Raw genomic sequence first — 12,817 nt, 5'->3', positions numbered from 1 at the left:
CTATATATGTCTTTTGTGCCAAAACTAAAAAAAAAATCATTTAAGTTCACACCACACATTAGCAAGCATAAACTGTGAAATCCCAAGTGCAATTTCAACAAAAATCAACAGACATTAGACTTTGGTGGATTCAAGCACTCAACAAAAGCAAGAATACCTGTTTTACATGTTCAAGTAGGTGAACCGCAAACTGAGAAACTCTCAGTTGAATTTTTGCACACAAATCAAGAACAGTATCTCTCTTGAAACTATCAAAGATCTCACAAATTCGCAGAACTCGGGTTGGTCCCTCTGCATATATTTCATACCCCACTTTTGCCATCTCCATGCCATTATGCTCACTGAAACTCGCCATCTGTTCTCTTGATCTTTTGTCTAAAGGCAAACGTGGAGCCAACACTCTTTGTTGCCCAAGTTTGTAAAAAGTTTTCCATGCTCGCACCTTATCCAACTTAATCTCTCGTAATTGAAGGCTATCTACAACAGAAAACAACAGTGCTATAGATTTTAATATAAACCACTCTTGTACCGCTAGCCTACTTCAAACTTCAGATCCACCTATACACTAAAACAAGAGAGGAGTTAATAATAACTATGAAACAATGCAATTAGCATGCTTTAGTTTTCTTACTTCTTTTATTTATGATGAGTTTTATTTGGGTTTGTTGTAAATAGAATAGTATAGAGTAGTTTAGTGAGGGACAAAGTCCCACATCATATATATCTCTTTGTAACTCTATCAGTTAGTTATATAATAGAGCCTTTGTTGTGTAGTTAAGACATACGGATTTCATCACATATCTCTCAGGTCCTGATATTCAATATGGCATCCAGAGCCTAACCAAAGGAACCCCAATGTGTCTCGCTGATGTATCCACTATCCACTGAGTAAAGTTATTTCCAGAAATTGACTTGAAAAAGGGTTATGAAATATTATTGATTTTTTTTTGAATATGTACATAGGGGTCTCTATTTATAGAGACTTCTTGACCTAATTTTGACCTAATGGGCTTGATCCAATATACAAGTAACGGACTAAATAAATACAAATAAATGACTACATAATTACTAATAAATGACTACATAATTACTATTTACAACACTCCCCCTCAAGCTGAGGAATAGATATTTATCATTCCCAGCTTGCTAGCAAGTTCTTGAAATCTATCTGAAGGAAGCCCCTTTGTCAATAGATCAGCTAATTGACGCCCAGTGGGAATGTATGGAGTGGTAATCAACCTGCTATCAAGTTTCTCTTTGATGAAATGGCGGTCGACCTCAATATGTTTTGTCCGATTATGTTGAACTAGATTATGAGCTATACAAATAGCGGACTTATTATCACATAGCAGCTTCATAGGTCCCTCACATTTTATTTTTAGATCATCAAGTACAATTTTCAGCCACAGTAACTCACAAATGCCTTGAGCCATAGCTCGAAATTCAGCTTCTGCACTTGATCTGGCGACCACATCTTGTTTCTTACTTCTCCATGTCACCAAGTTACCACAAAGAAACATGCAATAACCAGTGGTAGAACGACGGTCAGTCACGGATCCAGCATAATCAGCATCTGCGTAGACTTCTAAAGATAGATTGTCATCACGTCGGAATAACAACCCTTTACCAGGAGTACCTTTCAGATACTGAAGAATTCTCTCTACTGCCTGCATATGTTTCTCCTTTGGATCGTGCATAAACTGACTGACAACACTAGCAGCATAAGCTAAGTCTGGTCTAGTATGGGCCAAATATATCAATTTCACAACTAGTCGTTGATATTGTCCTTTATCAACTGGAGGACTCTCCTCTTCATAGCACATCTTGTGATTCTGCTCAATAGGAGTATTAGACGGTTTACACCCGAGCTTTCCTGCTTCTTTGAGAAGATCAAGAACATATTTCCTTTGGCTGATAAAGATTCCTTTGCTCGAATGAGCTACTTCTATCCCTAGGAAATATCTCAGTTTCCCAAGGTCTTTGACTTCAAACTCGGAGGCAAGCCGTGTTTGCAGAATCTGTCTCTCCACAAAATCATCACATGTGATAATAATATCATCAACATATACAAGGAGCATAGTAAGCTTCCCATTTTGGGAGTGCTTGAAAAAAAGAGTATGATCTCCTTGACTTTGTTTATATCCTAAGGTCATCATAACCTTAGTAAACTTTCCAAACCAGGCACGAGGTGACTGCTTCAATCCATACAAGGCCTTTTTTAATTTACAAACTTTATTTTCTCCCTTCACAGAATCAAAACCAGGCGGAATTTCCATATAGACTTCTTCTTCTAACTCACCATTGAGGAAAGCATTCTTCACATCAAATTGGTTTATATCCCAATTGTAATGGACAGCAAGGGATAACAAAATTCTCACCGTATTCATCTTTGCAACTGGAGCAAATGTTTCTTCATAATCAATGCCATAAGTTTGAGAGTAACCTTTGGCAACTAATCGAGCTTTGTATCTCTCAAGAGTTCCATCAGAATTATATTTCAGGGCATAAACCCATCTGCACCCTACAACTTTCTTTCCAGTAGGTCTATCAATAACCTCCCATGTTTTATTTTTCTCCAATGCATTCATCTCCTCTTGCATGGCTTGAGCCCAATTCCCATCTTTCAAGGCTTCATGTACTGATTTTGGGATTGCAATAGAGTCTAGTGCTGAAACAAAGCTTTTGTGCTGCACAGACAGATTAGCAGAGGAAACAAAATGGGAGATAGGGTATTGAGTACAAGAGGAACAAGATTTCTTAGGACATGATCTTTTTCCTTTTCTAAGAGCAATGGGTAAATCATCAGAATCAGTAGTAATGGGTAAGTCATCAGAAGTATCATGATCAGAAATATGAGATTCAGGACTTACCAGTGGTTCAGACGATTGAGGTTGCTGCTGAGGCAATGTGGGCTGTGTATCAGTCATAGGAGGATCAGTCACAGGAGGATCAGACATAGACACATTGGGAACAGGAACAAGAGGAAGAGACACTGACTCAGGTGAAGGAGTAGACACTAAAGATTCAAATTCAAAGAAGGAAGGTGATGAGTCTTCTAGTGAATTATTCTGCCCCTGAAGATGAGGACCTTGGAAAAAGGACTCAGATTCCTAAAATGTAACATCCATAGAAACAAAAAATTTCCGACTACCAGGGTGATAACACTTGTAGCCCTTCTTATCAGGAGCATATCCAAGGAAGACACATTTAAGAGCCCGAGTGGGTAGACGGTTGATCAAGAACGCTGCAGTAAGAATGGCATCTCCCCAATAGCATTTGGGTACATGTGTTTGAAACAGTAAGGCACGAGCAACTTCAAGAAGGTGACGATTTTTTCTTTCAGCAACCCCATTTTGTTGAGGGGTGTCTACACATGTAAGTTCATGAATCATACCTTGATTTCGTATAAATTGGGAAAAACTGTGATTAACATATTCAGTACCATTATCTGTTCTTAGTCTCTTGATTTTTCTACCAAATTGGGTCTCAACCATTTTATAAAATTGAAAGAACAGATGTGGTACCTCAGACTTTTCATGCATTAAGTAAACCCAAGTTACACGAGTGCAATCATCAATAAAAGAAACAAACCATCTATTTCCAGAAGCATGAGGGACTTTAGAAGGACCCCAAACATCAGAATGAATAAGATCAAAAGGTTCAACACTCTTAGTATTACTAGAAGGAAAAGACACACGATGATGCTTAGCAAACTCACAAACATGACAATGAAAAGACTCAACAGGCTTAGATAAAAACAATGACGGAAATAAAGACTTGAGTAAACCAAATGGAGGATGTCCCAAGCGCTTATGATGAAGCCAAATCAAAGAATCAGCAGTTGATTGACCATGAGACATCAAGATGTGATCTGTTACTTTATTTGCAGGAGATTGTGACACCAGATAGTACAGCCCACCTTGCTCTTTAGCACTACCAATCGTCTTCCCCGTGGCGAGATCCTGAAAAACACAATGGGTAGGGAAGAAGGTTACAGTACAATTCAGATCTTTTGTAATTTTATGAATAGAAAGAAGATTCGTGGAGAGTTTAGGAACATGAAGAGCATCTTTAAGATGTAAGGACTGCTGTAAGTTTATGTCACCAGAACCCGCAACTGATGTATGTGAGCCATCAGCTATGGCTATAGTATGAGTTCCAATGGTAGGATGATAAGAAGCAAAGGAATCAGCACAACAAGCCATATGATCAGTAGCACCAGAATCAACAACCCAGGAATGTTTAAAATCATTACATGAAGAAAGGAAAGAATGAGTTTTGGGGCTCATACCAGTCAAAACCAAAGCACTAGTATCAGATGGCTTACTCAGATAATCAAGGATGGTTCGAAGCCGTTCTAACTCATCTAGACGAAATGCAGGTTGGGTCTCATTAGGTGTAGGAGTTATTCCAAAGGAAGTAAAATGCGCTTGACCACGCATCCTTGCCATCTTTTCTAAGACAGTTTGCTTTCCATGGAGGCGAAAGCATAAATCCTTGATATGACCTGTTCTTTTACAATAAGAACACCATCGATCATCTCTCTTAGGTTTAGAAGATGCACCATCATAAAACTTTGTAAAGGAACTCCTTTGAGAAGAGGCCATACTGCACAAAAAACAGTCAACGAAAAAGGCTCTAAGAAGCCAAAAAATTCGGAAAAAATACCAAACGATGTCCAATCTGAGAAAACAACACAGATCCAGAAAGAGAACAAGGAGACGAGAAGAATGGTGGTGGTCCGGTCCAGAAACACTGCCGGACGCGCCTCCACGCGCCGGAGAAAGTAGCTGCGCGTGGGCTTCACTCGCGGACAAAGAGGCGGCGCGTGAGAGCGCGTGGCAAGGCTTCTCCGGCTGAAATTTTTCCGGTGTGGTCGTCCGGTGAGCGCGCACCTGTCTGTGGGTGGTTGCAGTTGAAAAGTCACCGGAAAGGGTTCTAAACGGTGAAGACAGAACTGGTTTAAGGCGGTCGGAGGTGTTTGGGTCGTTTGTGGCGGAGGAACGTTGCGTAGAATGATAGAACGAAAAAAAAAAGAAGGTCAACAGTAGTCCCCTTGGTCCAAAAGGTCCCCGGAAAATTTTTTCCGGTGGCGGCTGATAGCGGCAAGAGGCAAAGAAATTAGGGTTTTGTAAAAAAAAAAGACAATAGGCGCGGAAGTAGAGCCCTCAGGATCGAGAGCTCTGATACCAACTTGAAAAAGGGTTATGAAATATTATTGATTTTTTTTTGAATCTGTACATAAAGGTCTCTATTTATAGAGACTTCTTGACCTAATTTTGACCTAATGGGCTTGGCCCAATATACAAGTAACGGACTAAATAAATACAAATAAATGACTACATAATTACTAATAAATGACTACATAATTACTATTTACAACAAATTGTCACGCCCGTCAATTTTCAGTCTCAAACTCCCTCCAGCAACGATCACAAGGTCCCTATCTTTGCCGTCAATGATCGCTGTCACCGGGAACTTTTCTAGCAAAGCATCCATGGTTTTGATCGCCGTAACCAGAAACTCCAAGCCACGCGTATATGACAAACGCGCGTTTCAGGATCTTGCAGTGGCGCATGGAGGCATGTGCCATATCCTCTCCAAACGCTACTTGGACAAAGAACTCACCCTCTCGGTGATTCCAGATCTGTCCAGATCAATTAATTTCGACGCCATTGCGGACTTCACAGAGACTTTTTTACCTTTGCATTACTATTCACGCCTTTTTTCTTCTTCTTTTTTTATCTTTGTTAGATGACCTATGGTTGACTCTACACTCCGTGACGCATCTAAGGATGCTCCGAAGCCCGAGGAACTAGTTTTCACCAAATTATGTTAATGCTCCATATGCATGGACAAGTTGAGTGGCTCTAATTATAACTCTTTGGGCTTCTAATCTCAAGCTTTGGCTTGATAGACAAGATTATGCTGATCATCTCACCACTAAGACTGAGTTTATTATGGCGGATGACCACCTTTAGTGAAAAAAGGTTGATGCCCAATTATCTAGCATCATCAAGTCTATTATCCACCTGTCATTGAAGCAGATCTTTTGTGCTCACTTACTTGTGAATCTGTTTGCGTCAAGGCAACGCGCTTAATACGAACAACACTTAGCATCTCTATGGTGTCTGTAAAAATTTGATGGCTGTTATCGCTCCCCGACACTTTGATGTTCCTATGTCCACATATTTGGGGAAGGTTCATGGTTTAATTCCCGACTTCAATGAGCTTCTATCGCCTGCTAAGGAACTTGAGAAACGAAACACCTTCGTGTTATTGGCTCTCTATGGCTTGCTCCTGGAGTAGTTTGCCAACCAAGATCAAATTTTGGGCTCTACCAATGTCTTGACTATGGATTCCATTTGGTCTATATTGCTTAGGATCACACCTAAGCCTGCTACGGAGCTTGTAGTGCCTGCTCCCTCTCCGTTTAATTCTTTTAATCATGTCTCCAAAGGTTCTGGTTGTGGACGCAAATCCTCCAACGATCGCCCTCACTGCACTCATTGCAATATACTATTGATCGTTATTGGGATCTTCACTGTCACCCTCCTTGCTCAACTTATGTTGCTCAGGTCTCATCCTCTGCCTCTAACTAAGTTCATTGCTGCACCACAACCACATCAGTTTATTCTCACTAACTTCAAGCAATGGTATGAGAAAAAATGTGCTCCCAGTCGATTGTCTATATTGCACACGCGGTAAATTCCTTTGTTGGCCTCTCGCAATCACACTCTCTTGGGTCTTGGGTTCTCGATTCTGGTGCGTTAGGTTATATTTCTAGTAATAAATCTTTATTCACTTTTCTCTGTACATTCGGTCCCCAGCCCAGTATCACCATTGCTAATGGTTCATTGGTTCCGTCCCAAAGAGATTGACATTGTTCTCCTCCTTCCATCTATTTCCACTGATAATGTGTTTTATGTCCCTAATCCTTCTTTCAACCTTATTTTCATTAGTTGCTTAACTCGGTCTCTTGACTGTAATATTTGCTACATTAAAAATTGTGATTTTGCAAGTCCGGAGCTTAAGGAGGACAATTGGCGCCGGATTTGAGTCCAACAACCTTTATCTGCTTTCCACCTAATTCCATGTGCGCTTTGCTGTGGATTCTCCAATTACTATTCACATTTAGTTGGGTTATCCGAGCTTTGCTAAACTCCAGAAGATGGTGTCGCGTTTCTCTACTTTATCTAGTTTGTCGTGTGAGTCATGTCAATTAGGAAAACACACTCGTTATTCATTTCCCCCACTGCGTCAATCGTCGATATTAGTCTCCTTTTCTTTGGTCTATTTAAATGTTTGGAGTCCTAGTCGTATTGTTTCTACAATGGGATATCGGTATTTTGTAAATTGATGACTACTCTTGATGTATTTGAATATTTTTAATGAAAAGTCGGTCTGAATTATCTTTTATCTTTCACGAGTTTTCTAATGAAATACTTATTCAATTTGGTGTTCCCATTCGCATTTTTCGTAAAGATATTGCCCATGAATATTTGTCTCGTCAATTTCAAACTTTTTTTTGCATCTCACAGCATCCTTCACTAGACATCGTGTTCACACCCCCCACCCCACGCAAAAAAAAGAAGAAAAACATAGGGATGTTCAACGCAAAAATCGTCACCCCATTGGATTACTCAGACCCTTTTACTCTGTGGACATGTCCCTTCCATTTCTGGGGAGATGTTATTCTCACTACATGCTATCTCACTGATCGCATGCCCTCCTCCATCCTTGATAACTAGGTACCACACTTTATCTTATTTTCCCATTAACCGCTGCACTCTCTGCCTCTCACGTCTTTGATTCTATTTGTTTTGTCCATAATCTTAATCCGGGTCTTGACAAGTTGTCCGTTTAAGTCCCATAAATGTGTCTTCCTTGGTTACCCTCTGTCACAAAAGGGTAATTATTGTTACACTCTCAGTCTTCACCGTTATTTTATCTCGACGGATGTTACTTTCTTCGAGTTTGTGTTTTTCTTTGACTTTACCTCCTTTCCCAAAGTCACTATCAATGCTGAGTTAACTATATCCCTTGTTTCAATTAAATATGCCCAACCACCACCGACCCTAACCACTCATCAAAATGTTTCGGCACCACAATCCCCTCCAGGTTTACCACCGTTGACCGCATCCGCCTATACCCCTGATTATTGACCTTGTTGTTGAAGCTCTAATACTCTCATCCGACGTCATCTTTTTCTACAGCTCCAACCTCACCACCCGACCTTAACCAGCCCATTGCTCTTTGCAAAGATATTCGTCATTCTCATAATCTCTCACCTCATTATGTTACTTTGAGTTATCATCATTTTTTTCCCTCGCATTTTGCTTGTTTATCTTCTTTGACTTCTGTATCTATTCCTAAAACTATAGGTAAAGCATTATCTCATTCCAGATGGTGACATATTATAATTGACGAGATGTGTGCACATTAGAGTAGTAGTACTTGGGATCTAGTTCCACTTCCCTCAGGGAAGTTTGTTGTTGGTTGCAGATAGATATACACTGTCAAAGTTGGTCCTAATAGTTAGGTGGACCGTCTTAAGGCCCCAGTTTGTGGCCAACAGATACACTCAGATGTTTGGCCTAGATTATGGCATCACATTCTCTACAGAGGCGAAAATGACCTCTATTCACCTCTTTCTTACTATGACTATTATCCGTCACTAGCCTCTGTATCAACTGGACATCAAGAATGCTTTCCTCCCTAGTGATCTTGCGAAAAAAGTTTATATGGAGCAACCTCCTAGGCTTATTGCTTAGAGGGAGTCTGACCTGATTTGTAGTCTCTGCAAGTCCCTATATGGTTTCAAGCGGTCTCCATGGGCTTGGTTTGGAAGATTTAGCACTTGTATACAGTAGTTTGGCATGTCTTAGAGTGAGGCTAATCACTCGGTATTATATCGTCACTTTGTTTCATAATCCAATTATTTGGTGATGTATGTCAATAATATTGTCATTATAGGTGATGATCATCATGGCATAACTTAGGTTAAACATCTTTGCCGTCATTTTCAGACTCGTTATTTCTTAGCGATAAAGGTGGTCCAATCAATAGATGGTGATATCCCAAATTCTCTAGGAGACAACTTAGTTGGATGCTAAGTCAATCCACACTCCCATGGATCCAAATGTCATGTTTTCGTCAAATCAGCAGAAATCATTCTAGATCCAAAACGGTATAGGAGATTAATTGGGAAGCCGAACTATCTCAGTCACTCAACCAAACATCTCTTTTGCAGTCAAGTAGTAAGTCAGTTCTTGAATTTTCCTTATGAAGATAACTAGAATGCATTGATCCGTATTCTCAAATAGATCAGGATGACTTTAGGAAAATGTCTTTTCTATGGAAACAAGGTCATACTAGAGTTATGGGATACTCAGATTCTTATTCGGCATGTTGCCCCACTAATAGGAGATCCACCTCTAAGTATTGTGTATTTGTTAGAGATAACTTGGTTTCCTAGAAAAGCAAGAAACTGAGTGTAGTTACCAAATCGAGTGTTGAAGCAGAATATTATTCCATGGCCACAGTAACTTGTGAACTCATTTGGCAAAAACAACTGTTTAAGAAACTCAAGTTTGAAAACACTGGATCGGCATCTCTCATTTGTAATAATCAACTTGTTTTACATATTACTTCTAATTCAATGTTTCATGAAAGGACTAATAACATTTACATAGACTATAATTTCTTTAGAGAAAAGGTCCTCTCAGAAATATCGTCACCAATTTTGTTAACTCAAATAATCAACTAGTTGATGTATTCACTAAGTCTTTGATAGGTCCTCGAATAGATTACATATGTAACAAGTTTGATGCACATCATCATATACTTTAGCTTGAGGGGGAGTGTTATAAATAGAATAATATAAAGTGGTTTACTATGAAGAACGAAGTCTCACATCATGTATATTTCTTTGTAACTCTCTTTCAGTCAGTTATATAATAGAGCTTTTGTTGCATAGTTAAGACACATGGATTTCATCACATACCTCTCGGGTCTTGATATTCGAAAGGGTTCACCGATTGCCAACCTTAACTAATTCGGGATAAAGGTAATATTGAAGTTGATATTTTATTTATGATGAGATGAGTATGTATCAAAATAATAAAGCCCAAAGTCCATATAATACTGTTAAAGATTGCAAGAGTAGTGCAGTAAAAGAGTGAGATCTTGTTGTAAATATTAGGTCTTTTATTATTATTAGTATTTGTTGTATTGGGCCTAGCCCATTAGGTCAAGAATTAGGTTTTTTAGTCTCTATAAATAGAGACATCTTTGTATCAGATTAATACACAATTATAATAATATTTTTCTGATTACTCTTTTCAAGTTGGTATCAGAGCTCTCGATCCTGAGGGCTCTGCTTCCGCGCCTACGAAACCTTTCATTCTTTTTTTTTTTTTTTTCGTCTCTCGCTGCCATCAGCCGCCACAGGAAATTTTTTTCCGGGGACATCTTGGACCGTTCCTCTTATTTTTCCTCTTTACTCAGCACCCAAACAACACCAGATTATTTTTTCCTCACCCTATTCACTGTGTTCATCGTGTTTCAAGAAAAAAAAGCATCTTGTTCATCGCGTTTGACCATTTTCCGACTGACTTTCAACTCTGAACAACCACAGACGGGACCGCCACCTCCGGACAACCTCACGGTGGAAAGCCCAGCTCCGGCCAACGTCGCACGCGCTCTCACGTGCAACTTTTCTCTCGGCACGTGAAGCCCACTCGCAGACCACTCCACCGGCGCGTGGGGGTGGTTCTCGGCGGCGGACCAGTGCAGTTCTTCTCGTCTCCTTGTCTTCTTTCTGGATCTGTGTTGTTTTCTCAAATCAGACATCGTTTGGTATTTTTTCCGTATTTTTTTTTGGCTTGGAGCTTTTCTTTGACCATTTTTTGTGCAGTATGGCCTCTTCTCAAGGGAGTTCCTTTACAAAGTTTTATGATGGTGCATCTTCTAGACCTAAGAGAGATGATTGATTTTGTTCTTATTGTAAAAGAACAGGTTATATCAAGGATTTATGCTTTCGCCTCCATGGAAAGCAAACTGTCTTAGAAAAAATGGCAAGGATGCGTGGTCAAGCGCATTTTCCTTCCTCTGAAATAACTCCTGCACCTAATGACACCCAACCTGCATTTTGTCCAGATGAATTGGAATGGCTCCGAACCATCCTTGATTATCTGAGTAAGCCATCTGATACTAGTGCTTTGGCTATGACTGATATGAGCTCCAAAACTCATTCTTTCCTTTCTTCATGTAGTGATTTTAAACATTCTTGGGTTGTTGATTCTGGTGCTACTAATCATATGGCTTGTTGTGCTGACTCCTTTACTTCTTATCATCCTACCATTGGAACCCATACAATAGCCATAGCTGATGGCTCACATACATTAGTTGCGGGTTCTTGTAACATCAACTTACAGCAGTCCTTACATCTTAAAGATGCTCTTCATGTTCCTAAACTCTCCATGAATCTTCTTTCTATTCATAAAATTACAAAAGATTTAAATTGTACTGTAACCTTCTTCCCTACCCATTGTGTTTTTCAGGATCTCGCCACGGGGAAGACGATTGGTAGTGCTAAAGAGCAAGGTGGGCTGTACTATCTGGTGTCACAATCTCCCGCAAATAAAGTAACAGATCACATCTTCATGTCTCATGGTCAATCAATTGCTGATTTTTTGATTTGGCTTCATCATAAGCGTTTGGGACATCCTCCTTTTAGTTTACTCAAGTCTCTATTTCCATCATTGTTTTTGTCTAAGTCTGTTCAGTCTTTTCATTGTGATGTTTGTGAGTTTGCTAAGCATCATCGTGTGTTTTTTCCTTCTAGTAGTACTAAGAGGGTTGAACCTTTTGATCTTATTCACTCTGATGTTTGGGGTCCTTCTAAAGTCCCTCATGCTTCTGGAAATAGATGGTTTTTTTCTTTTATTGATGATTGCACTCGTGTAACTTGGGTTTACTTAATGCGTGAAAAGTCTGAGGTACCACATCTGTTCTTTCAATTTTATAAAATGGTTGAGACCCAATTTAGTAAAAAAATCAAGAGACTAAGAACAGATAATGGTACTGAATATGTTAATCACAATTTTTCCCAATTTATACGAAATAACGGTATGATTCGTGAACTTACTTGTGTTGACACCCCTCAACAAAATGGGGTTTCTGAAAGAAAAAATCGTCACTTTCTTGAAGTGGCTCGTACATTATTGTTTCAGACACATGTACCTAAATACTATTGGGGAGATGCTATTCTTACTGCAACATTCTTGATCAACCGTTTACCAACTCGGATACTTGACCATGTAAGTCCTATTCACTCTATAACTTCTTTTTTCCCTTCCAACTATGAGTCTTCCTCCACGAGTGTTTAGGAGTGTCGCTTTTGCTCATGTTCATAAACATCATCACAGTAAGTTGGACCCTAGGGCTATTAAATGTGTTTTTCTTGGTTATGTTCCCGATAAGAAGGGCTACAAGTGCTATCACCCTGGTAGTAGGAAATTTTTTGTTTCTATAGATGTTACATTTCAGGAATCTGAGTCCTTTTTCCAAGGTCCTCATCTTCAGGGGGAGAATCCTTCAACAGAAAGCTCATCACCTCCCTTCTTTGAGTCTTCAGTGTCTACTCCTTTACCTGTGTCAGTGTATCCTCCTCTTGTCCCTATTGTTCCTGTTCCTTCTGTGTCTGATCCTCTTGTGAGTGATCCTCCTGTGACTGATCCTTCTGTGACTGATACATCAAGTTCACCAGAGATACGGAAGATTATGACACCTAAGTTGGTATATCAAAGAAGGA

General features: G+C 39.6%; 1 protein-coding gene across 1 annotated transcript in view; it reads right to left on the bottom strand.

Annotated features, from left to right (window-relative positions):
• The window catches only part of LOC133304532 (uncharacterized), an 83,829-nt gene that overhangs the window by 16,868 nt on the left and 54,144 nt on the right, over window positions 1–12,817 (bottom strand). The window contains 1 exon segment of the mRNA XM_061504582.1: window positions 158–477. Within this exon segment, the coding sequence (XP_061360566.1) occupies window positions 158–477 (320 nt within the window).

The sequence above is a fragment of the Gastrolobium bilobum genome, unplaced genomic scaffold (assembly GCF_033153095.1).
Source record: "Gastrolobium bilobum isolate Gb01-03AN ecotype WA unplaced genomic scaffold, APGP_CSIRO_Gbil_v1 utg6296, whole genome shotgun sequence".
Classification (NCBI taxonomy): Eukaryota; Viridiplantae; Streptophyta; class Magnoliopsida; order Fabales; family Fabaceae; genus Gastrolobium; species Gastrolobium bilobum.
This window is presented reverse-complemented; position numbering and strand designations above follow the sequence as displayed.